Source organism: Anthonomus grandis, chromosome 7 (genome assembly GCF_022605725.1).
Source record: "Anthonomus grandis grandis chromosome 7, icAntGran1.3, whole genome shotgun sequence".
NCBI lineage: Eukaryota > Metazoa > Arthropoda > Insecta > Coleoptera > Curculionidae > Anthonomus > Anthonomus grandis.
In genome coordinates, this window is record NC_065552.1 from 9,744,719 (window position 1) to 9,772,582 (window position 27,864).

Consider the following 27,864-nt stretch of genomic DNA (forward strand, 5'->3'; position numbering starts at 1 on the left):
TACACGATATTATTAACACGTAAATACTTATGTAACTAAATTAATGTTAGTAAAAAATTGTAACTTAAATAAGAAAACAATAATATCAAAAAACACAAAACTCCAAATATAAATTTACATATAAAAAAAGAAAATGTAATCAATTAAAAAAAAAACATTATGGTTAAGTTCTGACATGTATTTCACGTTCGCTGATGTTCATGAACGTTGTAACAAGTTTATAAATAAATGAAGCCTTATCCAGGAATAAAGTTCATCTTCACTGAGCATCCAGAAATTAAAGAATCAAAAATAATAACACCCAAAACAAAGAGTATTAATATGATAATATTTTATTTACCAGTGGTAGCTGCAGCCTGCCTAAATGCCTCTATCCAATCTCTAGTATGTCTTCTAGATCCCACTTTGAAACTAAAGCATCTGTTCAACGTTTGAACTTGCCAACCGGTGTTAAAATGCATGCTATACATTCCTGAGGCAACCTCGAATCCTTGATCGAATAAAACGACACATCTGATTTGGCCTGTTTCTGGATTTATGTAGCCGAAACAGGTGTCTTTTATGAATAGCCAGCGTTTTAGCCATCGAGAGCAGCGAGTTAGGTGTCGACATCTAAAAATGATCAAAGAAACTCAGTATTTTATTCATTTTAAATAACAACACGATAACGTTTTTTAAACAGTCCTTTGGTTAAAGAAAATTTTAAATTTCCCATAGATAGAGAGAGGATTGACTTGGTTAAGCACACGGATAGCTTGAAGCGAAACATTTTCCGTGAGTTTTAGTATTGGATGAATTAACACAATTAATTAGTAGATCTAAGAATTTTTTTTTAAAAAGTTTCGTGGGATTGTATTTTTGAGTACATACACGGACGAATGAAATGCAACTCATTGTATATGAATCCTTATTGTGAATAAAAAGGAAGAAAGGATTAACTTTGATTATATTATGATGTAATTTAATTATCAAGCGGATTATTCCTTTTTCTTATATTGCCATTGAAATCCGCATATATCATATAAGTATATAGAAGTAGTTGTATTTGCACCATCTGCACAAAGAAAGCGATACAATTTTTAAAACATTACTATAAGTTTCATAAAATTTTCGCTTAAATAATGTTGAAATGCTTAATAAATCAAATCTTTTCCCTCAATCACCATAAAGTATAGTAATTTTCAACAGCTTCTTCATCTCGACGTGTGTATTTAATAATATATATAGTCCAATAAACCTGTAGAATGTGAGTTGCTATGTAATGATCTCGCTAAATTTGCTACAAAAAAATTCCTCCTCTAATTCAGGTTCAAGTTCTGCGGACGGGCCCGATAAACACATAAATTCTTATTTAAATATATTTTATTACCCACCATAAACATTCTATACATATCAATTTAGGAAATATCGACATTATAGAGATGTCACCCACAAGTACTGTGTGGCGTGCAGCAGTTAAAGCATTTTACTACCCTAACAAGTTACTTAAATTAAGCCTTAACAATCTTAGTCTCTAAATTGAGAAGAAAAAAATAGTTAAACCCTCGTACAGTAACAGAAAGTAGATACGTTAATATATTATTACAATGTTAAATAATAATAGCAAAGAATTAAAGAAGAGCAAGCCTGTATAAATAGGTGACAAAAAACTATCCTATAAGTAATGAAAGGCATCCTTATTTATACATTCTCAAAAAAGTTTTTTCTTCTATTATAATAGCTTTATTATTATTTATTTATATTTATTTATTTTGTTGTATTTATTTTATTGTAAGTAAAAAATCGACCCAATGTTTAAGAAAATGTGACCGCGATTATTTAAAAAGCATAATTTTCATAATTTTTACATAAATAACTAAAATATTTAACCAGACTAACTAAGTTATAGCGTATTTTCTTTACATTGGTTCACCCGATACAAGATTTTTTCTTTAAGGTCATAGTAAAATTGCAAAATGTATGTATAGTTTTCAAATTTAGTACTGTAAATTATTTAGTATAAGCAAGCCAGACAAAACTATTTTTACATATTCTCTTCCTAATTCTGGAGTTATAATTTTTTTCATTATTATTTAAATTTAGAAAATATACAGTAGGAATAGTGTGTTAACATACATTTGATTCGCTAGCTTCTAGGTAAGTTCCGTCTTATATGGAAACACCTGAACCTCTTCACATTTAGTAGCAATGTACAAGAGTTCGAATCGAAAATGAAACATTTATTTATTTAAATATTTAGAATAATTTTTTTTCTAACAGTAATTACTAGGTAACTAATCTGAGAAATTGTTAAATACTATAATATAGTCCTTGCTACTTCTTAGATTTTCTTTATACGTTAATCTGATTCAATATAAGTCTATTTACCTCTATAAAAATCAATAACCAGATGAGAAAACTGGAAATCATGTAGTCAACTTTAATTTTTGGCAAAGAATAGAGATCTCTTTAGCAAATGTTCTTATTTTCTATCAAATACTTTTAAGGTTTTTAGGATTATCTCTTTTTCCTCACCACTTATTAGGCATCATCAAGAACCTTTAAAACTATAATTTCGGCCTTGCCTGAAATATTTCCAAAGTTCAGAAATCCATTGTGTTTGCGTTGCCAGGATTGAAACAAAAAAAATTGTGGAAGAAAAAAATCATTATAAATGACGCACACAAACGCAAATGGAATAGCTTTAATCATGATATTCTGCGGAATTCCCAGTAGATTAGATTTCAAAAAAGTGATTTTTACAGAAGCCGTTAATAATTTCTAGAATTTAATATAATAAGTATAGAAAAACAGAAAAACCTAAAATAAATGCCTTAAATAAAACAACTCACCTTCGGTTAACAAATCCATGCCGAAGTTTTTGCAATATTTATATATTTATTTGCAATTATCATAAATTTTTAAAATAACTACTGCGAATCACTCAGAAAAATGCACAACTAACATATATTCTCTATTAATTCAGATTTTGAAACTGCGCCGCGATTAACGATGTGGTATTAAGATTTTTGCTTGTCTACCTTCCATATTTCTTAAAGTGAATAATCAAAATAATAAGTTTTTACATGAATTTTGTCTCCCTTAGCATGCATATGGCTATCCCGGTAGGCATTAACTTGATAGTTTTTATGGCAAAAGGCATTTGCCTTATCTCCAATAAGATTTGTTTATTTTCCCCAAAAAGAATCTGTATTTTTTAATAAACTGAAAATTGCATGAAAGATGCAGTTTACAAAGTTAAATTCTACTAGTATTTTAACGTACTAAGTGACCTGCCTGAAGATGTCAGCAGAATTATAAGTAATTTAGCTTAAAATATCCTAACCAAAGGCCTAATTGGTAGAGTTTAGTGATTTCAGTAAAAAAAGTTAATCAAGTGTACAATATACTAAGAAAATGTTCCAGAAATTAACTCATATTTTATTGTATTTCAGGTGAAAAACCAGAAAATTTGTTGTAGTTTCATATCAAAGTCGAAACCATGATATAAAGCCTTTCTCTAAAATATGCCTTTATTTAAACATCCTATATGAATACTGATGTTTTTTATAAAAACCATTTACCATCTGACCATCTTAAACTGTAAAGACATTTAAATGCATTGTTTTTTTTTAAATACCAGTAAACATTCTTACCTAAGACAACAAAAGCACCTATAACACCCAAAAAAATTACATCCAGACTGTCCAGGGTGGGTACTCCCAGAACGTTTTTTGACCATTCCTTCTTTTCCTTTAGTACCAAGCTCTTTTATAAATGACAGATGGCTAACTTCCAAAAAGCTCAACTAAAAAATTACCTGTTTTATCCATTTCAAGCAACTAAGTTTGTATTCAAATTTATTTTAACTTACAGTGGAGGGATGGTTCCTATAAATCGATATAGACATTAAATTATTCAAATAATCTTGGATTTGCTTCATTCTGTTAGGGATTTTTTCATATGCCACCAGAAATTCGGGCTTATTTGGAAATCTGTAAAACAGTTAACAAATGAATTATGAATTTTAATGATTTATTTAAAATTACCTTGGTAAAGCAGCTTTTCTCTTTCCTTTGTTATTTTTTGGCACGAACTCTTTAAAGGTTTTTCTTTTGTTCTTATGTGTTTTACTTGGCAGTGGTATGTTTAAACTAGTCCTAAATAGCACGAGCTCTTGGTGCAAATACTGAACATCTTTATAACGTTTTTTAATTGTCCACGTGAATCCAGCATGAGTGATAACAATTGTATACCTAAAACAGATATTCTGCCTTTTTGTAAATTTCAAGAACAAGTACAAACACTTACAAATTGGGATTTAACATATGAGAAGTTAACTCTCTTTCATAATCATTTACTGATATAACTACATCTTCGGACGGCACAAACAAATTTCTAAAAGATTTAAAATTGGTGTAGTTATGAAGTTTTGAAAATGGAATGCCACCCTCACATGAATCATCTAAAAAGTTCATTACAGAGTTTGATATATTATAACGAGAAAGGAATTGCTACTCCTAAGGTGGTGTATAATGACTTTCTTAAAGCCAGTTTACCTTCCAATTCATCATCAGAATTTTCTATAGCTACAGGGCCATCACCAATATCAACTACTTTAATAGATTCTGGTATGCCTAATTCATCATCATAATCTCCATCTGAGCCAATGCTTGTTCTTGGAAGGGAGACAGTGGGACTCAGATCATTTGAGTTAGCAGTACTCGAATCGGCATTTTCCATTTTGTTATTTGTTTCCTGTGGTTACAATAATTTAATGCAACTGTAACAAAGGGTAACGTTTCATAAAATCAGCAAAACTGTGAGCAAAAAATGCCCTGACTATTTTTTTATTTTATTCGGGTATACCTTAGGGTTTTATAAAAGACGGGAATATTTGATATTTGAATTTCAAATAAAATTCAATCTAAAACATAAACATGCAGCTTATTTTACCATATTGAATATATACAGCCTAGCATCATTTTACAAAATAACTATATATTTTATAGAATTATCTAATCAATAATTTTGATTCAGAAATAAAAGCAAATTATATTTCTTTAAGATAATAAACTTTAACCACATAACTATTTTTGAAAGTGTAGAGTAAATACAGTACTAATCCTATTTGTTTGAATGCAGGCTAATGGTTATCACTTTTATTAGGTATTAAACTACTAATGCTGGATTATATATGTCACATATTACTATTATACTATATACACATTTCATCCTAATTCATAGATACACAAAATGCTGAAGGCAACTCTTATGTGACTGTTTCTCACTAAATTCTTTTAAGACAAAAAAGTGAACTTTAGTTTTAGAGCATATTCATCGGTTTCACAGTTATTTGATTCTTCCACCACATTTCTGAAAGAGTATCCCACACTTTCATTGGGAATGTGAAATTAAGTAATAATAATTTTCTAATTAGATCCTTGAGGCCAATTACATCTAAAGCAACTAACCTGAATGCTATTGCTCTACCAATATGTAATATGTAATTCTTAACTGAAAATCTTCAACATCCAGAGAAGATGTTGAAAGAAGGATTGGGTTGTGGAGACTGCCTTTACAGCAAATGGTACATTCAAAATCATTAAAAATAAATGGATTTTTTTGCAGTTAAATTAAAAGAACTTAAATCTTTGATGCAGTAAATATACTAATTATAATCTCAGTGATGTTAAATAGCATACATTATTTTATGCTTATGGGGTTGCTGAAATTAACATTAATTCTATTACACATCAAAGATATATTAAGATAAGCATACATTTCTTATAACTAACAGAATGATAAGGAAAAGATAAAAAAATGGTCATTGTCTACAAATAAAATAAAACATATTTATACGCTTATGTCTTTAACTGCCTAAAATTCAGAATAATTGATAAATTGATCTGAACTGAAGAAAAAAATTAGATACATGCAAAGAAAAACTGTGACTAGAATAAAGCAAATAATTTTTTGAACTAACTAAAGAAAAAAGTGTTTCCCAATGGTACAATAAAAAAAAGAAATTTCCTTTTGTGTTCTGAATCCACCAATATTTTCTCTGAGATGTTTATTTAATTGCAGTTGAAAATTTTGAAGGAAAATCACTATAAAATTCCACTCTAAACTAAAGCCCAAGTATACAATAATTATTTATAGAAATCTATTTTTTGTTATCATCAAAACCAGATAAAATGCAGTGATAAATCAGGCTTTTGATAGTAATAGTGAGTCCAATATGCCTTTAAACTTGAATTTATTATTCAATTTAGAACTATTAAATTAGGACAATCCTTGTATATTAAAGCCTGGAACAGTAGAAGCACAATTCAATAAGGAAATATTACCAACTTTCTTTGCCTACATGTAGGCTATTAATTAAATTGGTCTAGTCATGTGAACCATTTTTTGAAAAAATTAACTTCTTACTCCTTCATCATATTGACATTAAGATCATTTGTGGAAAAAGATAATTGAACATTATAGTATTATGCATTTGTCTACTCTTGCATTTGTAGCATTACTTAAATTATCCAGACACTGTTGCAAATAACTGTTAGTTATGTAGGTATTCCAAAATACAGACACTCATCCACAAATATTAGTTTGTAAGGTAATGCCAAATCAGAATCTATAACCACTTTATCTCAGTGATAAAAATGAAGCCTCTATTACATCATTTAATATTTCTTTCATTAAATGTTCTAATAATATAAAGATAAACATGGCAGTAGTCTCAAATGCAAGACTTACAAAATGTCAAAGAAGCCTTTTATATACAGTGCCAAAGATTTTTAATATATTACCAAATGAACTAAAAATTGCTCCTTACAAAAAAATTAAAAATAAATTAAACAATTGGTTGATTGTTAATAATATTGTATTTAAAATATAAACATATTTATTAATAGTTCTATTGTATTATAATTATCAGTGATACATTTTGGGAAAAAATTATATAGTATAAAGGTTATTAAAATTTGTTATATTGTAAAAAATAGATATATATTAAAGTAATTAGATACCCTTATATACACACATTGTGTATAATATACCGGGTGGCGCATCGAAAACGAAACAGAGCCAATTACGGGCAGTCCATTAACTTTAAAAAAAAAACGCTCAGACCCGTCGATTTTATTTTCGAGGGGGACACTTAATAATCACAAAATCACTTTCCCACCTACAACCTCCTAAGTGGGGGTGGCACTACCCATAAAATCTTAAATGGGAAGAGGGGTCGAGTGATACCTCATTGGAAAGGTCTTTTAATTCTTTTTACAAGGGTACTTGGTTTGACGCAATTTAAGTAAGTACTTTTTAAAATTTTCGCATTTAAACCTTAAAAGGTAATTTTCAATATTTTTACTTTATCATAGACTACTAAAGGTACTTTTAACTTTTAAGAAAAACAATGCCAGGAAGTAGGACAAAACCATCAAGTATTATGGAATTATGAGACAAAAAATGAGATTGATTGAGCTCTATTATATTACAGAATATTTTGACCTTACCTAGACATTTAAAAAATTATTGCAAAAATACATTTAAAAAGAATTTGCTTTAGTTCACTATCTCAATCACAGACCACGTTGGTATTAATATTAATTTATTTATGACAGGTAATAAATATCATTAGAATAATATGGATGAACTAGAGAACGGTTCAGCCAAAAAATTTTACAAATATTTGTAAAATTTTCTTGTTTTCTTGTCTCAATTTATTCTAAATGTAGTACGCTGTTAAAAAGGTGATTTATAGTGCGAGACTTTGTTTTTTTTTAGGTAATACCTATTTTTAAAAATAAAAATGGTGCATAAAACGGCAGGAAGAGTTGAAATAATTGAATTATTTTTTGGAAATAATCAATGTGCTAATAGAACGGCGGATATTTAATGAGCGACATGAAAACAGCAAGGTGCAGGGAAAGTATGTATTGGAGCTTGTTTCCAAATTTCGAGAAACTGGATCAGTGGCGAATCGCAAACGCAATATTGACAATCCCGTAAGGAATGAAGGTATGGAAGTAGCTGTACTAGGGCATATTAATGTAGATCCTACATTAAGTACCCGTCAATTCAAAACTGTCACAGGTATTAGTCGATGTAGTATCCAAAGAACTCTAAAAGCTCAAGTTTCATCCGTACAAAATACATCTTGTGCAGGAGCTGAATGAAGATGATTTCGATCGGCGATCACAATTTAGTGAAATTATGAGTGAACGAATTATTAATGACCCAAATTTTTTGTTTAATACATGTTTCTCTGATGAAAGCTCTTTTTTCCTGAATGGCTTGGTCAACCGTCATAACTGCCGATATTGGTCCGACAATAATCCTAGAGTGTATCGTGAGGTATATACACACCCAATACCCATAAAAGTTAAATGTCTGGGCTGGTATCTTTGGTGATAATGTAGTTGGTCCATTTTTTTACCTGGAAATCTGACAGGTGAAATGTACTTAGAGCTATTACAACAGGCCATTGATCCAGCATTGACAGCTATAATTGAAACTCAAAATGACAGATCCAATGAGGATATATTGATGTTTCAGCAGGATGGTGCCCCACCACATTATACATTATTCGTGCGAGAATATTTGGATCAGATGTTTCCAGGACGATGGATTGGAAGAAGAGGTGCTATTGAATGGCCTCCACGATTGCCGGATTTATCACCTTTAGACTTTTTTCTTTGGGGTTACTTAAAGAGCAAAGTTTATGAGACTGAACCCACTTCGTTAGAAAATTTACAAGGCAGAATTATAAATGAGTGTCTTCAAATCATGCCTGAAGTATTGCAGAACGTGCGACAACGCTTTGAGCAAAATCTTTTTTATTGTATGGAGAATGGAGGGGGCCATTTTCAACATTTATTATAAGCTAACACTTAAGCAAATTCTTTTTAAATCTATTTTTGCGATAATTTTTTGAATGACTAGACTTTTTTTTGATAGTCAAAATATTTTGTAATATAATAGAGCTATCTCATTTCTTGTCTCATAATTTAATATTTTAGCCTGGCATTGTTTTTCTTAAAAGTACCTTTAGTAGTCTATGATAAAGTAAAAATATTGAAAATTACCTTTTAAGGTTTAAATGCGAAAATGTTAAAAAGTACTTACTTGCGTCAAACCAAGTACCCTAGTAAAGAGAATTAAAAGACCTTTCCAATGAGGTATCACTTGACCCCCCTTCCCATTTAAGATTTTAGGGGTAGTGCCACCAGTTTTAGGTGGGAAAGTGATTTTGTGATTATTAAGTGTCCCCCTCGAAAATATAATCGACGGGTCCGAGCGTTTTTTTAAAAAGTTAATGGACTGCCTGTAATTGGCTCTGTTTCGTTTTCGATGCGTCACCCGGTATATTTGGTTTGAGATGTATTATTTTTATGAATAAATAATATAAAGTAAAGTAAAGAATATTTTGGTAATGTTTTAAAATTTAAAATTTGTTTCTGATTTGTCTTGTTGAGTGCAAAATATATTGTGTATGTGTATGTGTGTGCAATATAGATTTTTCATTTCTTGATTTTAGGACATTTGACAAGGACAAATAAACATAACAAAGCATTTAATATGGCTTTAGCCTAAAAATTATAAATACTAAGTGTTAAAATGCAGGCCCCGGCAGTAAAAAAATGTATAGAGGCTTTTCGTGACTAAATGTGCTCAGCAAAATAGCACACAGGTCAATAAATGAATTGGAAAAAAAAGGAAAAAAAAGTGTTAAAATGCATAAAAACAAATAAAAAATACATATGCACAAAACTGACCAAACCTGGGACAAACACTCCATGTAATTGAGATTTCTGATAAAATCAGGGCTATCAGGGCTGTGGTTTCCTTTTTTAGTTTCCCTTAGTTTACTACTTATAATTCTAACAAATTTTTTTTATGAAATTGATTATCAAGATACAATATTAACTATCAGGCATTACTTTATTAATATGGTCATTCTTTCATTGTGTAAATACCTCCTAATTCATGGCCTGTATATAAGGTATATCCTGCAAAACAAGGATTTGTGTCCAGTTGATATGTACTGGAATTTAAAGTAAAAAGCATTTCAGGAATTTTTCAATTATGGCTGGATTATCTAAACTATACATAAAATTTCTGATTCTTTAAACTAATGAGTGCAAAGCTGACCTACTTAAAAAAAAAATCTTGAAATCTTTTAAGCATTGTAATATTTAAAATTTGCCTGTACTTACACCAATCTGTTGTGACTTCAACTTATAAATAATTTTATCCCCGTTTTTATCTAAATCCATGCAAAAACACTCATGATGTTTATTAGGCTATACAATTCAATACTTTTCTTGAATTTTAATTTATTTTATTGAGTCACGATTCCATCAGAGCTTTAAGGAATTGCGCGCGAATGTTCAGTATTTCCAGGAAGTCAATTAAATTGAATGTTATAATGTTCTTGTGTGGTGAAATAATTAATTACACATTATTAAAATTATGAATTTCTTTCATGTCTTTAAAAACATGAAAACAAACAAAACAAACAGCTGTCACATGTTTTGACATTTTCGCTATTTTAAACCGTCACCTGTCATTTTCTAAGAATGTAAAAATTTTAATTTAGGCTGTCTCAACATGTGCACGTTTTAGAGTGCTTAGCACGTTGTAACACGTGCAACAAAAGACATTTGAAATGCTTAGAATATTATCTATCTAACTCAAAAAACACTATAAATTATGTCTTAATCTATATTAGAAAGAAGAAGTTTCTGCAGTTTTTTTGTGAAATAAGCAAAACTGATACTGGTATTTTTATGGCAAATTTCTTTGCCACCCACTTTTCATCTGTATTTAACAAGAATACTAACCTTTCTAATGCTTCAGGTGAATTTGATACATCATGTATGTAGCTAAACTAAATAGCAGGAAGAAAGCAATCTTCATTCCAAACAGGCTTTGAAAAAAGTGATGCCATGTCCTTTTTCATACACTTTTTCATATTTTCATTCTGTGTCTTTTGAAACTTTCCCAGATGGAAGTTATCTCATGTATATCCTATTTTTAAATCCCGAAAGAAAAATGACGTAACTCATTATTGTTCCTCTAGTATTCTTTTTAGAATTCCTAAGCTATTCGAGTACTGTATAACTGAAAAATGTTGCAAACGTGTAAGTAGAGGTGGTTCTTCTTAGAATATTTCACGAAATAATTAGAGATCAACAACATGGATACACTAGAGGTCGTTCAGTGGATGCAAAACTTATTGCTTTTATCAATTATATCTTTTATCAATTAAATCTTTTTGCGACAGTAATCAAACACATACGATATACCCAAATATTTAGTAAAGCCTTCGATAAGGTCAACAATAATATTCTTATCTCTCATATTTCAGCATTACCAGGTCCTTTTACTTTGGATTACGTCTTATCTGACCGATACAGAATAACTGATAGAGAACGGGTTAGAATTGGTGGTTTTGTCTAACCCAATTTCGATGACTTCAAGGGTCCTTCAGGGCTGCCACCTAGTACCATTGTTATTTAGCCTCTTTTTGCCAACGCCTTAGCCATATTTTATTAGGAAATCTTAGTTCTTAGTGTTCGTGATTTGAACATTTTTCGGCAGATTTCCTTTTCTCGGGATCAGGTGCTGCTTCAGAGAGATATAAACAGAGTGCTGGTATAACTGAAATGAAATATCATTAAGTATTGAAAAATGTGAGCTTTACTCGTTTAAGGGTCTTTCCTCCTTAAGTCAAGATATTATTGATGGTATCTCCTTGAAGCAACTTTTACAATGTCTGAGCATTGATGACACTATAAATACCCGTAATGAGATCTCCTCTTGAATTCGGCAATATAATTTGGTCAGCTCATATTCTGACCTATATTGAAAGGCTTAAAAATGTTTAGTGCAGGTTCATCAGGTTTGCCAGATATGCTCATATAAAGTCAAGGCTGGATCTTACCTGCTCCGAGTTCATGCACTATTTTGATGTTTTTTGATGTTTCCTTTGCACTTAAAGTATTCAGTTAGGGCAACTGTTTTTGGATAGGTGGTACAACTCTGGCCCAATCTTTAGGTTAAGTTTAGCCAAGTAAAGTTGAATAGTATTATAGTTGTTACTTAAGATTACTTAATTATTAATGCCTACTTGAAATATTACATACATCGACAAATAAAATAAATAAAAAACATGACCTGTTTCAGCAGAACATGTTACGTCTCACGGACTAAGGGTAAAGATAATTACTTTAATATCTTTGTGAGCATGTACATAGATGTTATTGTGTAAGTGTTGCTAGCATAATTTTATCTAATCATAGTTCACAAATAATAGAGTGTATGGTCTCAATGACTGTTGGTGGTATTAATCAGTCTCGAAAAGTATTTAGACGAATGAGACAATAGAAGATTAATAATTTTTTAAATATTCTGCATAATTTTACCTGGTATTTTAATAATGTCAATTGGGCCTTTTAATATTTAATATCATTGCTTGAAAGTGCTTATCAATCAGATGAATGGTTTATTGAAGACCTTAAGGGAATGAGGCACCACTTCTGTTTTTGGAAGAGGTAAACCACCGATTTAAACTTGCAGAAACTAAGCAAGAACCTAAAAATTACAGAAAATTGTAGCTAAAATATTTTACACGTAAACTGTGTAATTGTTTTTACAGCCTGTTGCATTTTCTTTTTTATAAATTTTGTTTTAATTAATTATTAGGTATTGAGTAACTCCGCTTTAAATCCAGAAAGCCAAAGTCTTGTTAAGAAAAAATAAGATTAAAAAACTTTACTGAACTGTAACACACACTTTGTGCATATCGCTCACACCTCCTATATAGTTAATAATAATAATATTGGTCAATAAAATGGAAGATTACGCTTTATCTAAAATAATAGCAATACCCCTTCCTCTATTCAACAGCATCAATTAGAAGTGCTAGATTTCTCGAAGACCAGTGGCGTAAAATAAAATTTTGTAAAACCATAATGGAAAAAGCAAATGAAAATAATTTATTTTTTTTACCAAATTTTGTTTTGATATTTCTATTTTTTGATATGTCTATTTTTTGATTATTTTTCTTTTCTGTTTTCCGAAGAAACACAGACGTTTTCAATTTCGTATTCAGTATTCTCAAAAATTGAATGTTTAGGCTGGTAATTTGAGCAAACACGACCATTCTTTATTATTGGTACCTACTTTAGATAAAGCCAAGTCCTTCCTAATATTAAAATCTTACGAGCATCATACTTGGAATCGATTATTTTCATAAGATAACAGTCTTATGAAAATATTTCTTTTTCGTTTATCATTTATTATAAGTAAGAGCTCATAAGATATTATAAAAGAATTTGTAACAAATACTATTCGTCTTATGTCAGAACACGAATTTAATAGCTTAAAATAACAAAAAAGATGTTTATTTTGTTGAGATTTACACAAAAATGTCATTTAAAGAATAATGTACTCCAGCTAAATTAACCATTGTATAAGTAGAGCAAGAACTTTCTTTCATAAATACAAGTACTTATTTCTTACACAATAATGTAAAGATATGGTAAGCATGGCGAAACTAGCTGATTCTCTGTCATTCCGGAATGACACAGGTGGTACACCGCACGACGTCTCGAAGGTTAGCGGGAATTTTCTGGAACAGCGTTCTGCCGAGTATATAAGGCCCATCATCCCCGATAGTTGTCAATTGTCAGTTCAAGTAAAGTTCGGAATATTGGCCGGAGATTTAAATAATTGTAAATAAATACAGCAAAAATAAATAACTCTAGTAGTCCTGAGTGATCGTGATGTCATAGTGATATCTGTAAAAAAAATTAGTTGACTATTTTCGATTGTTTTAGTTCACACCTAATACCTAAAGAATAATAAAAACGGTACAATAATTTGTACTTTTTTACTTTAAAATGTAAACAATGTTTCGAAAATGAAGAAATACACAGCGACGTTTTTTACCCACAAAGCTTATGTTTTATGTAAAAGTTTCAAAAAATACTGAAAATAAAACTTTTGTAAACGAAGTATCAGATATTTTAAAAACTCCACATCTCTTTCAATTTTAGGCAAAACAGTGTAAACACTAAAATACCCAACACCATTGTAAATCACCAATCTTCAACATTGTTCTTCTTGTCTTGAACATATACCCAATATGTCACTCTGACAGATCGTTTAGGGAACTATGTTGACATATCTGGTTGTTTAATGGAATGAAAGAAAAATCTACTACAACGTTTGAATTGTAAAAATAACCTACTATTATCAAGCAGTACAATGTTATCAATCTGTTTAAACTGAATTTGTGATATTAAATAAAAAATTCACTTACCTTTACTGAATTCTTCCATACCCACACTTATTAAATTATCACTAGTTAAACATACATCAATATTTTTTTGAACAATTTGCAAAGCAAACTAGTATTTAAAACTCTTGACAAATTTGCATAAGATTTTAGACATTGTCATGATGATCTGCCTTGACTCCTGTTTTTAGATATTTCAAAGCCTATTTGTTATAATTATGACAATATATTTTTTTACAAGCTTCATTTTTAAACGTTTTCAAGATTAAGACAGTTAATTCAATCATATAGGCTTAAAAAGTATAATTAATTTGTTGATCAATTTTCTTCTCTTTTTCAATTTCAAAAATACATTGCATTATTCATTTCATCTTTAGTTGGTTTGCAGATAGTTTAAATATCGATCGCAAACATTTCATCGTATTTTCTTAACAAGAATTTATGAATTATCATTTAAATCAACACAGGTCGTTTCTCAAGTTGAATTCTTTTGCAGGATTATATCTAAAGGTAAACAGTGCACATCTTTTTTTCCAATAGGTTTCATTTTTATATTGGTTTTAACAGGGTGTCACAAGTTCATTTATTGGAGTTTTTTAATTGTTGCTTGTACTGTATACGCAACATCATTCTCGTTTTTTTATAGTCGGTCTAAAGTCGGTCTTGAGACTCCGTTTCTTGCCTTGAAATTTTCTTCTAAATTCATTTAATTTCTTCTGTTTTCTTCGTTTTTTTTTCGGATATAGTAGGATGTCCGATAAACTGAAAAGAGCCAAAGTTCTTAGACAAACTGAATTTAATCGTCTATCGGATATTCTTAATATATCGAGAAGTGCTAAAGAAGACACTTCCGAACACATAATCTTTAAATTGAGTTATGATATTTTGGAATCAATTAGAACTGAGTTTTTCAAGCAGCATAACGTTGTCATTAGTTGCATTCTAGATGATGAGGATCAATTCACCGAACAAGACGCGATACGAAGCTCATTTGAAAAAGATTTTTGGTATATTAAATCGATTTATTTTGAGCTGTTTGGAGAATCATTGACTACAAATACTTCGTCTTCATCATCTAGTAATCAGTCCCATGTAACACTGCCAAAATTAGAGATTCCATCCTTTTCTGGAAATATTACACAGTTTGCCACTTTTAAGGATATGTTTGATGCTTTGTTTCATAATAACAGTACTTTGCGTAACATAGAAAAATTTAATTATCTTTTGAGTTTCTTACGTGGTCAGCCTCTGACCTTGATTCAGAAGTTACCGATGACAGATGTCAATTACACAACCGCTTATGAAATGCTAGTTAAGCGATATGAAAACCCTCGTTTAGTTGCGGCCACACACTGGGCAGCTATCGAAAATACCCCCAAACTCGCAACTGAGAATCCTGCCGAGTTAAGACAACTTTTGGATACATTTTCTGATAATCTTGCTGCATTAGGAAATCTTAACTTTCCTGTAGCTTCATGGGATTTCATTTTGGTTCAGATGTTGCTTAAACGCTTACATGTTTCTATTGCTACTGAATTCGAATTGCAATATGATTCACATACTACTCCATCATTTCAACAGCTTACAACCTATCTACATAAGCGTTGTGCCGCTCTCGACAATGTTTGCTCAGCCCTTCATGAAAAAGTTAAAAAATCACTTAAGAGAGAGGATCGCTTCTCAAATTCCAAGGTTGCTCTTCTAGGCACTGAGCAATCTAAATCTAGCAGTTGTGCTATTTGTAAAACAGCACATTCTGTTTATCGTTGTCCTATCTTTTTAACAAAAACTCCTAATGATAGATACCAACTTGTAAAATCGCTGAAAATGTGTTTAAATTGCCTAAGTAGTAGTCATTCTGTCAAAGAATGTAAATCGCCGCATGTTTGTCATAAATGTAGACAAAAACATCATACTTTACTTCATTTTGAGAGAAATTATTTTTCTGGTAGTAGCAGCAGTACTACACCACCCGCACTTTCATCAACCAGCTCCATCCACAATGATCAACCATCTAGCTCTCAGGCGGACTCCAGGTCTACCAATTCTTCGCATCCGGTAGCGAGTAGCCTTAACAATTATAATTCTAGTAATGTGCTGCTTTCTACGGCTCTTATAGATATGTTAGATGGGTCAGGAACATTTCAGAAAATTAGAATATTGCTTGATTCTGGCTCGCAACTTCACTTTATCTCACAAAATTGTGTTAAACGTCTTGGACTTACTTCCTATAAGACGCCTTGCTCCGTTCAAGGTATTGGAGAAGCTCATGTACAAAACTGTGCAAGAAGTGTATTTACCAAGATTCGACCTTGTAATAAATTCACTCCCAATTTTGATTTGGAAGCTGCAGTTCTTCCAAAAATTTGCGGGCTATTACCTAGTCATCCTATTTCTACCACAAACTGGCCTCATTTACGCAGCGCGTCCTTGGCTGACCCTTTCTATGATACTCCTAGCTCTATTGATCTATTAATAGATGCTCCATTGTTTCCCTATATTTTACTGGAGGGTAGACTTACCGGTGACTATAATGAGCCAGTGGGAATTAACACTGTTTTTGGTTTTATATTGATGGGTAAAACGGTTTCCAACTCTTCACCTATCGCTACACAATCGCTTCTCTGTTATCAGGCATCAGTTAATGATACTTTGCAGAAGTTTTGGGAAGTTGAAGAAGTACCACATGTCAAAGTTTTATCTCCTGAGGACGAGAAATGCGAAAATATTTTCCGTAAAACTACGTATCGCAATCGGGATGGCCGATTTGTGGTTTCCTTGCCCTTCCGAGGTGATGAGCCTATTTTTTATGGAAGTAGAGAATTAGCTCTTCGCAATTTCTTATCGTTAGAACGCAGGTTACAGCAAAATCCGAAGCTTTATGCAGATTATGCTGCTTTTATAAAGGAATATTTAGATCAGAACCATATGGAATTAGTATCTTCAGATGTAATCCCAAAAAAGTCATTCTATATTCCACATCACTGTGTTTTAAAGGATTTAAGTCCCACTACTAAGCTTCGTGTCGTATTCAATGCCTCTGCCAAATCATCAGATGGTATGTCACTTAATGATCATCTTCTGTCTGGCCCGAAATTGCAAGCTGACATTTTTGCGTTGCTTCTTGGTTTTAGAATTCATCGATTTGTTTTCCTAGCGGATATTCGTCAAATGTTTCGGCAAATTATCGTTAACCCTGCCCACATTGATTATCAGAGAATTGTTTGGCGCTTTTCTAAAGATCAACCTATAGCTGATTACCGCCTTCTCACGGTAACGTATGGACTAACATCGCGCCTTATTTGGCTATCAAGTCATTGTTTGTTCTGGCTGAAGAGGAAAAGGATAATTTTCCTGAGGCCTCGCAAATTATTTTAAATTCATGCTATGTTGATGATCTAACTGGAGGTTCATCAACAATTGAAGATTCTAGAAAACTTCAAAAAGACCTGTACTGATGCTGCAGAAAGGAGGGTTCGAACTTCGAAAGTGGTGTAGCAATGATCCTCGCTTGCTAGCTGATTTACCCCCTTCTTATTTGTATAATGAGGACATTTCTCTGAATTTTGATTCAGAAAGTCCGCTAAAAGTTTTAGGTCTTTATTGGAACCATTCCTCTGACGTGTTTCAATTTTTCGTTAACTCTGTGGATAGGGGTTGTACTAAACGCCTATTGTTATCTAATTTGGCAAAAATTTTTGACCCACTGGGCTTTCTTTCACCTTTAACGTTTCTCGTCAAGTTTTTAATTCAGCGTTTGTGGAATTTAAAGTTGGATTGGGATGCAACGCCGCCAAATGATATTCTTAATCTTTGAAAACAATATGTTAGAGATATTTCAACCCTTTCTAGCCTCAAAATTCCTCGCCTACTATTTCCTTATTCTCCTGTTGAAACTTTGGAACTACATGGTTTCTGTGATAGCTCCAAAAAGAGTTACTGTGCCGTTATTTATTTTTGTAGTTTACTACCTAACGGTCAGGCAACCACTCGTTTTAGTTGTGCAAAATCAAAAGTTGCACCAAAGTTCTCCTGCAAGATTCTGTGATCGACTCTATCAAAAGCCTTGGAGAAGTCTGTATAAATCACATCCATCTGACATCCCCTCTCCAAGGCATCCAACAGATCCTGCTGATAGATCAACAAGTAGCTATATTGTTATTCTCTTAAAATACGTATACATTAAGCGAGACGCGCACGCGACGGAGCCGCAATAAATTATTTTCAGTTAATATTCTCTTGCAATGTGGACAAAAAAAAGCAATTTTTCTTGAACGATTAATATAGGGGATACCCAAATTAAGAGGATCCTAAAAATAATGATTTATTTTTAAAAACAGTTTCAAAAGGTAATAATTGGTATAAAATATAAATATATATGAAAATAAAATTGTATATAGAAAGAAGAGAAAAAAGGAGGATTTTGTGAGCACAGGAACATATAGTAAGTTTAAACATTAAATCTTGGATAAGTTCTAAATCAGAATGTTTTTTGATATTAATTCAGAACGTAACCATCAGCGAGAATTTTCTTTTTTTTAAGTAAACTTCAAATACTATGCCACCACTATTCAGTACTATAAAGGCTGCAATTTTTTCATCAGACATTGTCAGAAAATACACTACACCTCTACTCAAATGCTAAACTAAACTGAAGCAAGACCCAGTTGCTTGTTTTTACTTTTAAATTAAATCTTAATTTAATTAAATAAAATAAGTTCGTTTGTGGCGCATGGCAGGCGTGTCTCTGCTGATGTAAGAAATTCCAACAGCGCAACCATTCCAAGCGCGTTACGTGCGCGTCCCGTTCAAAGTATACGCGCCTTAAGAAAATCTGTAGTGAAGGCCAACCCAAAAAGTCGAAGAATATAGTAGAGAAGAACTTGTAACCAAAATTCAAACAAACATTTTTTTAAATTTTGAAAATAGGTATTTTTGGTAGGTATTAAACTTCAATGTAAATTAAATCTTACTATTTTGTAACGTCTCTTGAATATCTATGACTTTCAAAAAATATATCTTTAGTTATGTTAGAAATTTAATTTTTAAACAAACACATTTTGGTCCTTTGGAATGTTAAAAGTTAGGAAATAAGTCTTTTTTGCATGCAGTGTCGGGAATACTCCGAATACTTTTTTGGAAGACAAGTAAGTATATAGTAGCACTTCAGTAATTCTTAATATACCTTAGAAATATATTTTGGTCCCTTGAAATATTAAAACAATAGTAAACAAGACCTTTTTGCATGTAGTATTGGAAATACTTCTTTATAAGACAAGTCAACAAAAGCTTTATTTATTTTTTATCTTAGATTTTTACATCTTGTTGACAAAGCTCTAATAAAGCATTTAATGTATAATGTAAATAAAATATGTATTTATTTCTTATTCTGTGAAGTTTGCTTAACCTAGCATGCAAAAGGAAAATGAAATACAATCTTAGAAGAACATTTAAAGGCCTTTCAATGTTCTAATTCATTCAAGCTATTAAAAATATCTAAAATAAAACCCTAAACCTTACTGTTACCAAAGGCTAACTAAGGAAATTTGTATTTTGAGTTTTAATTATAATTTAAGAAAATCAATTATGAATCTTGGATTTAGGCCCTGGCTTTTGAATTAAATAATTGATCTTTGCATAACTTTGCTTATATGGCTTTTAAACCTTAAATTATGATCAAAAATAACTCCAAGATTTTTGTTTTCAAGAACATTAGGAGTATTGTTCATATGAAGTTGCATATTTTGTCAAGCTAAGTCTTTGGACCAAAAAACATCACAGCTGAGTTGGATGGATTAATTTTTAACCCATTATTGTGAGAATTGATACTTATAGCAGTGTCATTGATTTTATTTTTATTAAAGCTTATATGCAATTGTGTAATATCTGCATACCTTGGTATGGTATCATTTCATACTCACCTATCCATATCAGACATATAAATTAAAAACAATGATGGACCTAGTGTGGATCCCTGAGGCACTGCTCTAAGCACAGAAAGTGAAACATACATTTTCCCATCAACAAGTACCTGCTATGTTCTGTCAGGTCATAAAACCCCATCAACTAATAAGATTTCTACACACTACCTAGTTTCTTACTTATTTTAATACATACAGAAGCAATTATAGGAAAACAATATGAAATGCTAAGGAACTTTATTGTGAAATTAGAATCCATAAAGCAATGAAAAACTGGAGTATTATTAATGGACTAAGGGGTAATTCCTCAAAGTCCAGTGACTTTACATTTAATGCAGATATTCTTAATCACTTCTACTGCTAAGTAGCAGCAAGACTCAAAAATCAAATATTATATAATATCTCTCTACAACAATCTTTTTATTTGACACATACTGATCTATATGAAATCAAGAAGTTTTGCAAAGTTTACCTGATCAAGCTCTGGACTCGGTAGTTCATGCTATAAATATGTATTTCTTTTGATATATTTGATATGTATTTCTACATTTCCCTGTAATTCTATGTTTCCCTTACCCCTCTCTTTAAAGGTGGCAAACCAAATGACCCTATAAATTACAGACCAATTTTAATTTTGCCCTGCCTGTCTAAGGTTATTGAGAAACTGAACAAAGTAAGAATGGTAGCTTTCCTAACTAAAAACAACATATTAAGTGAATGTCAATTTGGCTTTCCAATGCTTACATTCTTGGAGTGATTATATTTGAGCTTGAATGATGGTCAGTTTGCTGCAGCTGTGTTCTGTGACTTCTCTAGAGCCTTTGACTATGTCAACCATGAAATACTGCTCGGTAAGCTTTCTAGTTATGGGTTTAGGGGAGATGCTCTAAAATGGTTTAAATCTTTTCTGTGAGACAGAAAACAGTCTGTCTGGTCGAATGACAGTTTGTCTAATCTTTTGGCCATGAAGTTTATCAGGGTTGGGTTCTCTGTCCCACTTTATTTCTATTGTATATAAGTGACCTGGCGTCTCTCCAGATAAGAGGATTCTTCACTATTGTTGCAGATGACACCACTATTTTATGCACAGAAAATAATAAAACCATATTAAACAGTGGTGTGATGCTAATCTTTTCTCTTTAAATTTAAATAAGACTAAATATAATAAAAGTTTTAAATTTGTATGTTCTGACCATTGAACGATTCATAAAGAATTGGAAGTGAATAATTGTAACAGATTTCTTGGAATTGTTATTAATAATGAACTGAAGTTTTGTGACCATATATCAGGTTATTAAAGTGGTTTCAAGTAAACTCAGATTGGAAGCTGCAAAGTCAGACTTTATTTTAAAGTTATTTTTCTTTAAATTAAAGTCACCTATAGTATCGCATAGCATTTTGTAATTGCTGTAGTCAAGGGCTTTTTAACTCTGTGTTTGTTTTGCAAAAAAGAGCCATTAGATATATATGTCGTAAAATTGCACAGGACTCATGTAGGCCCCTATTTAAGAAAGAAGAAAGAAAATGTGCTATATTACGTAAGAATAATCTTGTGTACAAGCATCCTACAAGCTAAAAAAACAAAACACAAATACAATTTCAAAAATTGACAAAACAATGAACAAAATTAAACACAAAAAGACAAAACTTTTTGAACATACTTAAATTAAAGATAACTAAATAAAACAATCAATTACTAAATAAAGGTAAACTTGTTGACAAAACTAGAGAAGAAAAAAGGAAAAAAAGAAAACTTTCCAACATGTCCAAGGTTAAAACCTATCACTAAAAAAGTCATCCAGGTTATAATATGCCTTAGAGCGACTTTAATTCTCTTTTAAATTTCTTAATATCCGATATATGTCTAACACACAGAGGAACATGATTGTACATTTTTTTACTTATGTAAATTAATGAGTTTTTGGTAAGGGAAGACGTAGGAATAGGTAGGGGAACATCATTTACACGACGAGTCAAATGGCCAGTGTCAGAGGGTAGTTTGGGAATTTTGTGAATAAGAGCAGCTGTTTCTAAGATAAAGAGTGAAAAAAGAGTTAGGATTTTTTCAGAAATGAAGAGGGGTTTGCAAGAATCTCTTAACTTAGCAGAACACAGGTATCTAACTGCTTTTTTTTGAATAACAAAGATAATGTTAAGTAGCCCCTTATTGGTTAAACCCCAAAAAGGCAAGCCATACCGAATATGAGATTCAATAAGTGAAAAGTACACTGAACGTGCAACCACCCCTCCCAGCTCTTGTTTTGCCATTCTTACTGCGAAACATCCAGAAGATAATTTCCCAGCTAAATGTAAAATATGATCTTCAAACCGAAGGCGACCATCAATGGTAATTCCTAGGAACTTGCAGCACTCTTTATTCTGCAAGAGGGAATTTTCGTCAAACATCAGACCCTGAACATCGCACTTAAACCCCATAATAGACGTCTTTCTTACATTAAACACGAGCCTGTTGGAAGCACACCACCCTGATAAAATCTGAAGGTCTTCAAGGATACAAGTCTTAATATAGTCAGAATTTTTATGGCTCCATAGTATGGTGGTATCATCACCAAACTGAACCACCTTGCCCTACAGTTTCAATGAACTCAAGTCATCCACATACAGTAAAAATAACAGTGGTCCCAACACTGAACCCTGGGGAACGCCGCATTTTAGGGATCTAGAAGCAGACAAACGCCCAGACACTGAAACCTTCTGAGTACGATTTGATAGATAGGACTCAAGCCATCGCAATGCTACGCCTCTAAAACCATATTTATCGAGCTTAGATAACAGTAATATATGATCCACACAGTCAAATGCTTTGGATAGATCACAAAACACTGCCGCCGATGACTCTCCAGAATTCAAGGACACATAGACGCTCTCCAAAAAGCTAAAAACAGCATCATGAGTCCCTTTACCGGCTTGAAATCCAAACTGATTTGCAGACAAAATGCCATTATGATGTAAAAAGGACAAAATTCTGCTTTTTGCAAGTTTTTCAACTATCTTAGAGAGGGTAGACAAAATAGAAATGGGACGGAAATTACAAGGCTGATCCAACTCTCCACCCTTATGAAGAGGGATAACCACTGCCTCTTTTAAACATGAAGGAAAAATGCCATTATGTAAAGAATTGTTTATGGCAGAAACTAAAGCATTTAAGGCTGAATCAGGCAAAAAGAGTAACAACCTCGAAGATATCCCATCAGCTCCAGATGATTTATGGTTTTTTAGGCGTTTGATTTCATTTTTTACTTCGGTAAGTTCGACAGGATGAAAGAAAAATGAATGCTCAACCGACACTTGTTGAAGATAGTGTAAGGGATCAATGTTACTACGAATGCCCTTGAGCAAGATATTAGGTATATCACAATAATAGTCGTTTAAAATGTCAGGTCTTAACTCCGGTTCCGATACTTTTCTATGGCAAAGACTTAAAGATACTTAACTAGTGTTGCTTATTTATTATTGCGTCTGATTACCTAATATATAAAAAATATAAATCTTATCTTGAAAATAATGGCTCTTCAAAATATTATAATACCAGACAAAACAACAATATTCCAATGCCCATCCTGAAAAGTTAACTAACATTGAATTCCCTTGTGTACTTAGGAGCATACAAATTTTTAACCTTCTTCCAAATTGCATAATAGCCTCTAAAAGTTCTCTTCGCTTTAAAAAGCCTTTAACGGAACTTCTTAAAAGCAATTCTTTTCATACCCTAACAGATTTTTTAAGATAATTGGAAATAGGCCAATAGGATATAATTAATTTTTAGTAGAGATGTGATAGAGCAGTTAGAATTTGTGATATTACTCTAATAAAATTTGAACTTCTCATTGCGTCTTGACTCTTAAATTAAATTTTGTATTATTATTGTTGTATACAACATAGTATGTTAAACCCACTATTGTGTATTTTTTTTAAATTTTAATGTTCTTAATTAATTAGAGTTTACATTTGTAATACATCATTTTTAATTATGTATTAGTTATGTATTGATATATTGATTTATGTTCTTATATAATTTTTATGACAATAAAGCATGTTTTGAATTTGATAGGTAGATCCTGAAAAAACCTAATGCACCCTCAGAAAAATCGTAAGAACGTAATTTTGCACGTAAAATCCGCTGGTCTAAGGTATTGAATGCTTGACTGTAGTCCAAAAATATTAAGCTAGATGTTTTACCACTATGGGCTGCACAAATTATGTCATATAGTATTTTAATTAGTACTGAGGCCATGCTATAGTTCTGTCGAAATCATAAGTGTCCGGTAGTAAATCATTTTATAGCAAATATTCTAGTACCTGTGAATAATTTTCTTAAACAGTTTTGATACAACCGGCAGCAAACTAACGGGTCTTAATTCTGAGATGCAACTAATATTAGATTATTTGGGAAGTGGTAATATAACAGTTGTTTTCCATGCTATTGGAAGAGATGAAGTACTTAAACATTGAACAAAAATATGGGTCAAAAAAGGCCTTATAACACGAGCGCAAAGTTTTATCATTTAGAGAGAATTACCATTGGACCCATAAGCATTAGACTTAATTGCAGTAACAATATCAAGGTCGCTAATTCGTTTCTCATCTCCTTGTAACCAGTCCAATCAGACACAGCTTTAGTTTTTTTGTATTTAGCTACAAGATTATTGTGATGTTTTTTCATAATTTTCAGTGTATTAGTAAACTGAGGCGATAATATTGCTATCTAAATATTCAACTATTTCGGCTATAGAGCCATCGTCAAATATTGAATCCCAATTCATATTTACAAGAGCCGTAAAAAAATTATCATGATCAGAGTTTTTAAAATACCTATATTCCACAACTTTAGGTGCTCCTCGAGGAATATTGCAATTTTACTCGCAGCAAATAACCTGATGATTGTACTTTCATGCTTATTATAGTTCTGAACCTCGTCTTTAAGTAGGGTCTTATGCGAGACAATGATAAAGTTAATGAGGTTATGAGTGGCGCCAACTGAACGGGTCCGAAGAGGACAGTTTGTTCTAAGCTATATGTAAACAAAAAGTTGTTTAGAATGTCTGGGTTACTACCCAATGTTTTGAGTGATTAGAGTGATAGTGCAAAGATTACACTATCTAAAACCATCAATCAACTTTATTTTGACCATTATTATTCCACTCTTATATACCATATGCAGACAAAGTTTTTTAAAGTGAAAGAATCAATTTGATGCTTAAAGTTCTTAACAGGTTTTTTGTGGAGCAAAGATTATGTTTCTTATTTTTATTTTAAATTAATTAAGGCAAAGATTCCGAAATATTTCGATAAATTTGTTTTTTTTTTTTGAGGGGAGAAATTCATTGGTAACTTACAAGAAGAATCAATCATTTTCATGTTAATCGTGCTAATAATAAATTAGTCATGTCAGGGAATTTTCATAGAGGGCTGATTAATTTTAACCAGTTTTTTGGTGAATGTCATCAGTAAGAGAGTCTAGGGTGAGAACGAAAAACTATCTATTTTGCGTTATACTCTGTGATAGTATTCGAATATGGTTACATTAGATTAAAATATTGAAAATTAAAATAATGGTGATTTTTAATTCTGTATTTTTAAATTTGTTTTGAATGGTGTTAGATTGTAGTGTAATTTCAATCCAGATAAGCTTAATTGTACCCATACCTATGATATTTCAGGGTGCCTATTTAAATACATTCCTGTCGTATTTTCTTAACAAAGAAAAAAGCAATTTGGGTTGAAATGAAGCTTATGTGTAATATTTGTACTTCAATAGGCACATCTTAATAACCTGTTTATTTAATTACAAATATACATTATAAATTTGCAGAATTAACAAGACTATATGTTTTTAGCTTAGGCATTGTTGAAATGAAATGTCTCAAAAAAGATTGAAAAGAAGTACACAGGCTTCCCAAAGAGAACATCTAACCCAACAGACCCTTGAAGAAACTTTTGCTGAAGTAACTGATCCTGTAGAAGCTGCCAACAATATTGTTAGATACATTATTATTCGAGCAGGAGAAATTAAACATTTTACAAAATCCGAGTTTGTTAGTAAATGTATTGGAAAACCTGGTGGTAAATTTGAAGAAATTATGAACATAGTGAGAAAAACTTTGAGAACTGTAAGTTTTGACAGTGTTTAAGCAGGTCAACAAATCTAATATGTGTTTTTTACATATAGGTCTATGGTTATAATATAATTTTGTGTGATAAGTTAAAAACCAAACACTACATAGTAACCAGCGTCTTGCCAGCAATTAAAGATCCATCAGAAAATATAGAAGTAAAGGTTCCTGAAGATATCAATAAAGTTCTGCTGTTACTAGTTTTGTCACATATTTTTATGGCGAATGGTGAAGTCTCAGATGGTAAGAGATTTAAAACTAAAGCGTATATTTATTAATTAGACATTGACGTTATCTCTAGTTTCCCTCTTCTCGTTCCTCAAGCACATTAATATTGATGTTGACCTAAGACATCCCTTATTTGGCGACGCCAAAGAATATATTAACAAAGTATTAGTGGAACAGGAGTATTTAGTCGTAAAAATTGATGATCTTTCTAGAAAACATACTTTTAAGTGGGGCGCAAGGGCCGAAACTGAAATATCTAAAATGGCGATTTTGAAATTTGTGTGTAAAGTATGTTTATTTTATTTATTATAACAATTTTAAAAAGCTGCTAATTGTCATAATTTTAGATGTTCAAAGATAGACAACCCAGTTCCTGGGTAAATCAATATAAAATTGCCAGCGAGCAGCCATTCGAAAATTATCAAGAAGGTGGGATGGATACTGTAGAACCAGAGATGTAATATTAAGAATTAGCTATATGTTAAGCTTTTTTTAAATTAAAACTGAATTTTTGTTCCATCCATTGAAGCTTTATTTGATACTAATTTACTTTAGAATCGCTGGTTTCACCGTATTATGAATTTCCTTTACTAATATTGACTATTCCCAGAAAGGCACAAAATGTACAATTTATATAATCATGTTTGTTTTAAGGGCTTGTGTTCCATGAAATATTGCGATATTAAAAATATCTATCGATTCCTAAATATATGCAACATAGAGGTTAGTATCAGAGTACGATAATATACATAAAAAAAATTATATTCCTGATACTGTACTGGGGGGGACCAAATAATGGAGCCATATTCCAAGGTTGCCAAAATTAAGCTATCGAAAAGATGGAGACTCACTTCAACACTTAGCTCCTTGGTGGTTCTAACAATAAATCCAGAATTTTTTTGGGCATTTTCTACTTCTGATAAAATGTGTTTAGAAAATGAAAGAGTCGGGTCAAAAATCACTCCTAGATTCTTCTGCTGGGGTACTCTTTGAAGTTGTTCCCCATTAAAGGTGTAATTAAAAATTATGGGATTACTATTTAGGGTGAATGACATACAAGCACACTTACTGGCATTTTATCTAAAGCTATTTAATTCACACCAGCTCGCAACATCCCAAAATTCATCTTGCAAAGCCTGACAATCGTTTTCAGACTGAATCTGAAGGAAACACTTGAAATCGTCGGCAAACAATAATGCCTTTGCATTTTTAATATTGCAAGTCAAAGACAAAGGTGGTCCAAGATTGGAGCCCTGTGGAACAGAAGTACTTTTAAAGATACACGATTTGGAAC

General features: G+C 31.6%; 2 protein-coding genes and 1 long non-coding RNA gene across 4 annotated transcripts in view; 1 reads left to right on the plus strand and 2 right to left on the minus strand.

Moving 5' to 3' along the window:
• LOC126738404 (phospholipase D2) overlaps nt 1-10,506 on the minus strand; it is a 28,889-nt gene extending 18,383 nt beyond the window's left edge. Inside the window, exons 1-7 of the mRNA XM_050443721.1 lie at nt 10,200-10,506; nt 4,539-4,737; nt 4,291-4,444; nt 4,029-4,235; nt 3,854-3,974; nt 3,636-3,787; nt 341-612 (exon numbers count right to left, since the gene is read on the minus strand). Coding sequence (XP_050299678.1) covers nt 341-612; nt 3,636-3,787; nt 3,854-3,974; nt 4,029-4,235; nt 4,291-4,444; nt 4,539-4,737; nt 10,200-10,259 — 1,165 coding nt within the window. The 5' untranslated portion in view covers nt 10,260-10,506. The remainder of the gene's footprint in view (nt 1-340; nt 613-3,635; nt 3,788-3,853; nt 3,975-4,028; nt 4,236-4,290; nt 4,445-4,538; nt 4,738-10,199) is intronic.
• Nucleotides 10,507-13,375: 2,869 nt separating this feature from the next.
• Nucleotides 13,376-14,440, minus strand: LOC126739002 (uncharacterized). Its single transcript, XR_007661519.1, has 2 exons — nt 14,312-14,440; nt 13,376-13,787 (listed from the first exon to the last, which is right to left on the minus strand). It is a non-coding gene; the product is annotated as an uncharacterized LOC126739002 (long non-coding RNA).
• A 4,463-nt stretch (nt 14,441-18,903) lies between these two features.
• LOC126738815 (non-structural maintenance of chromosomes element 3 homolog) lies at nt 18,904-27,089 on the plus strand. Of its 2 annotated transcripts, none has more exons than XM_050444258.1 (5): nt 18,904-19,225; nt 26,067-26,339; nt 26,399-26,585; nt 26,644-26,858; nt 26,918-27,089. In XM_050444258.1, exons 2-5 carry the CDS (start codon nt 26,088-26,090, stop codon nt 27,029-27,031), a joined length of 768 nt encoding a protein of 255 aa, XP_050300215.1. In that variant the 5' UTR covers nt 18,904-19,225; nt 26,067-26,087; the 3' UTR covers nt 27,032-27,089. The 2 variants fall into 2 exon arrangements, with proteins under 2 accessions (XP_050300215.1, XP_050300214.1); XM_050444257.1 differs by lacking the exon at nt 18,904-19,225 and adding an exon at nt 19,232-19,434.
• The last annotated feature ends 775 nt before the right edge of the window (nt 27,090-27,864 follow it).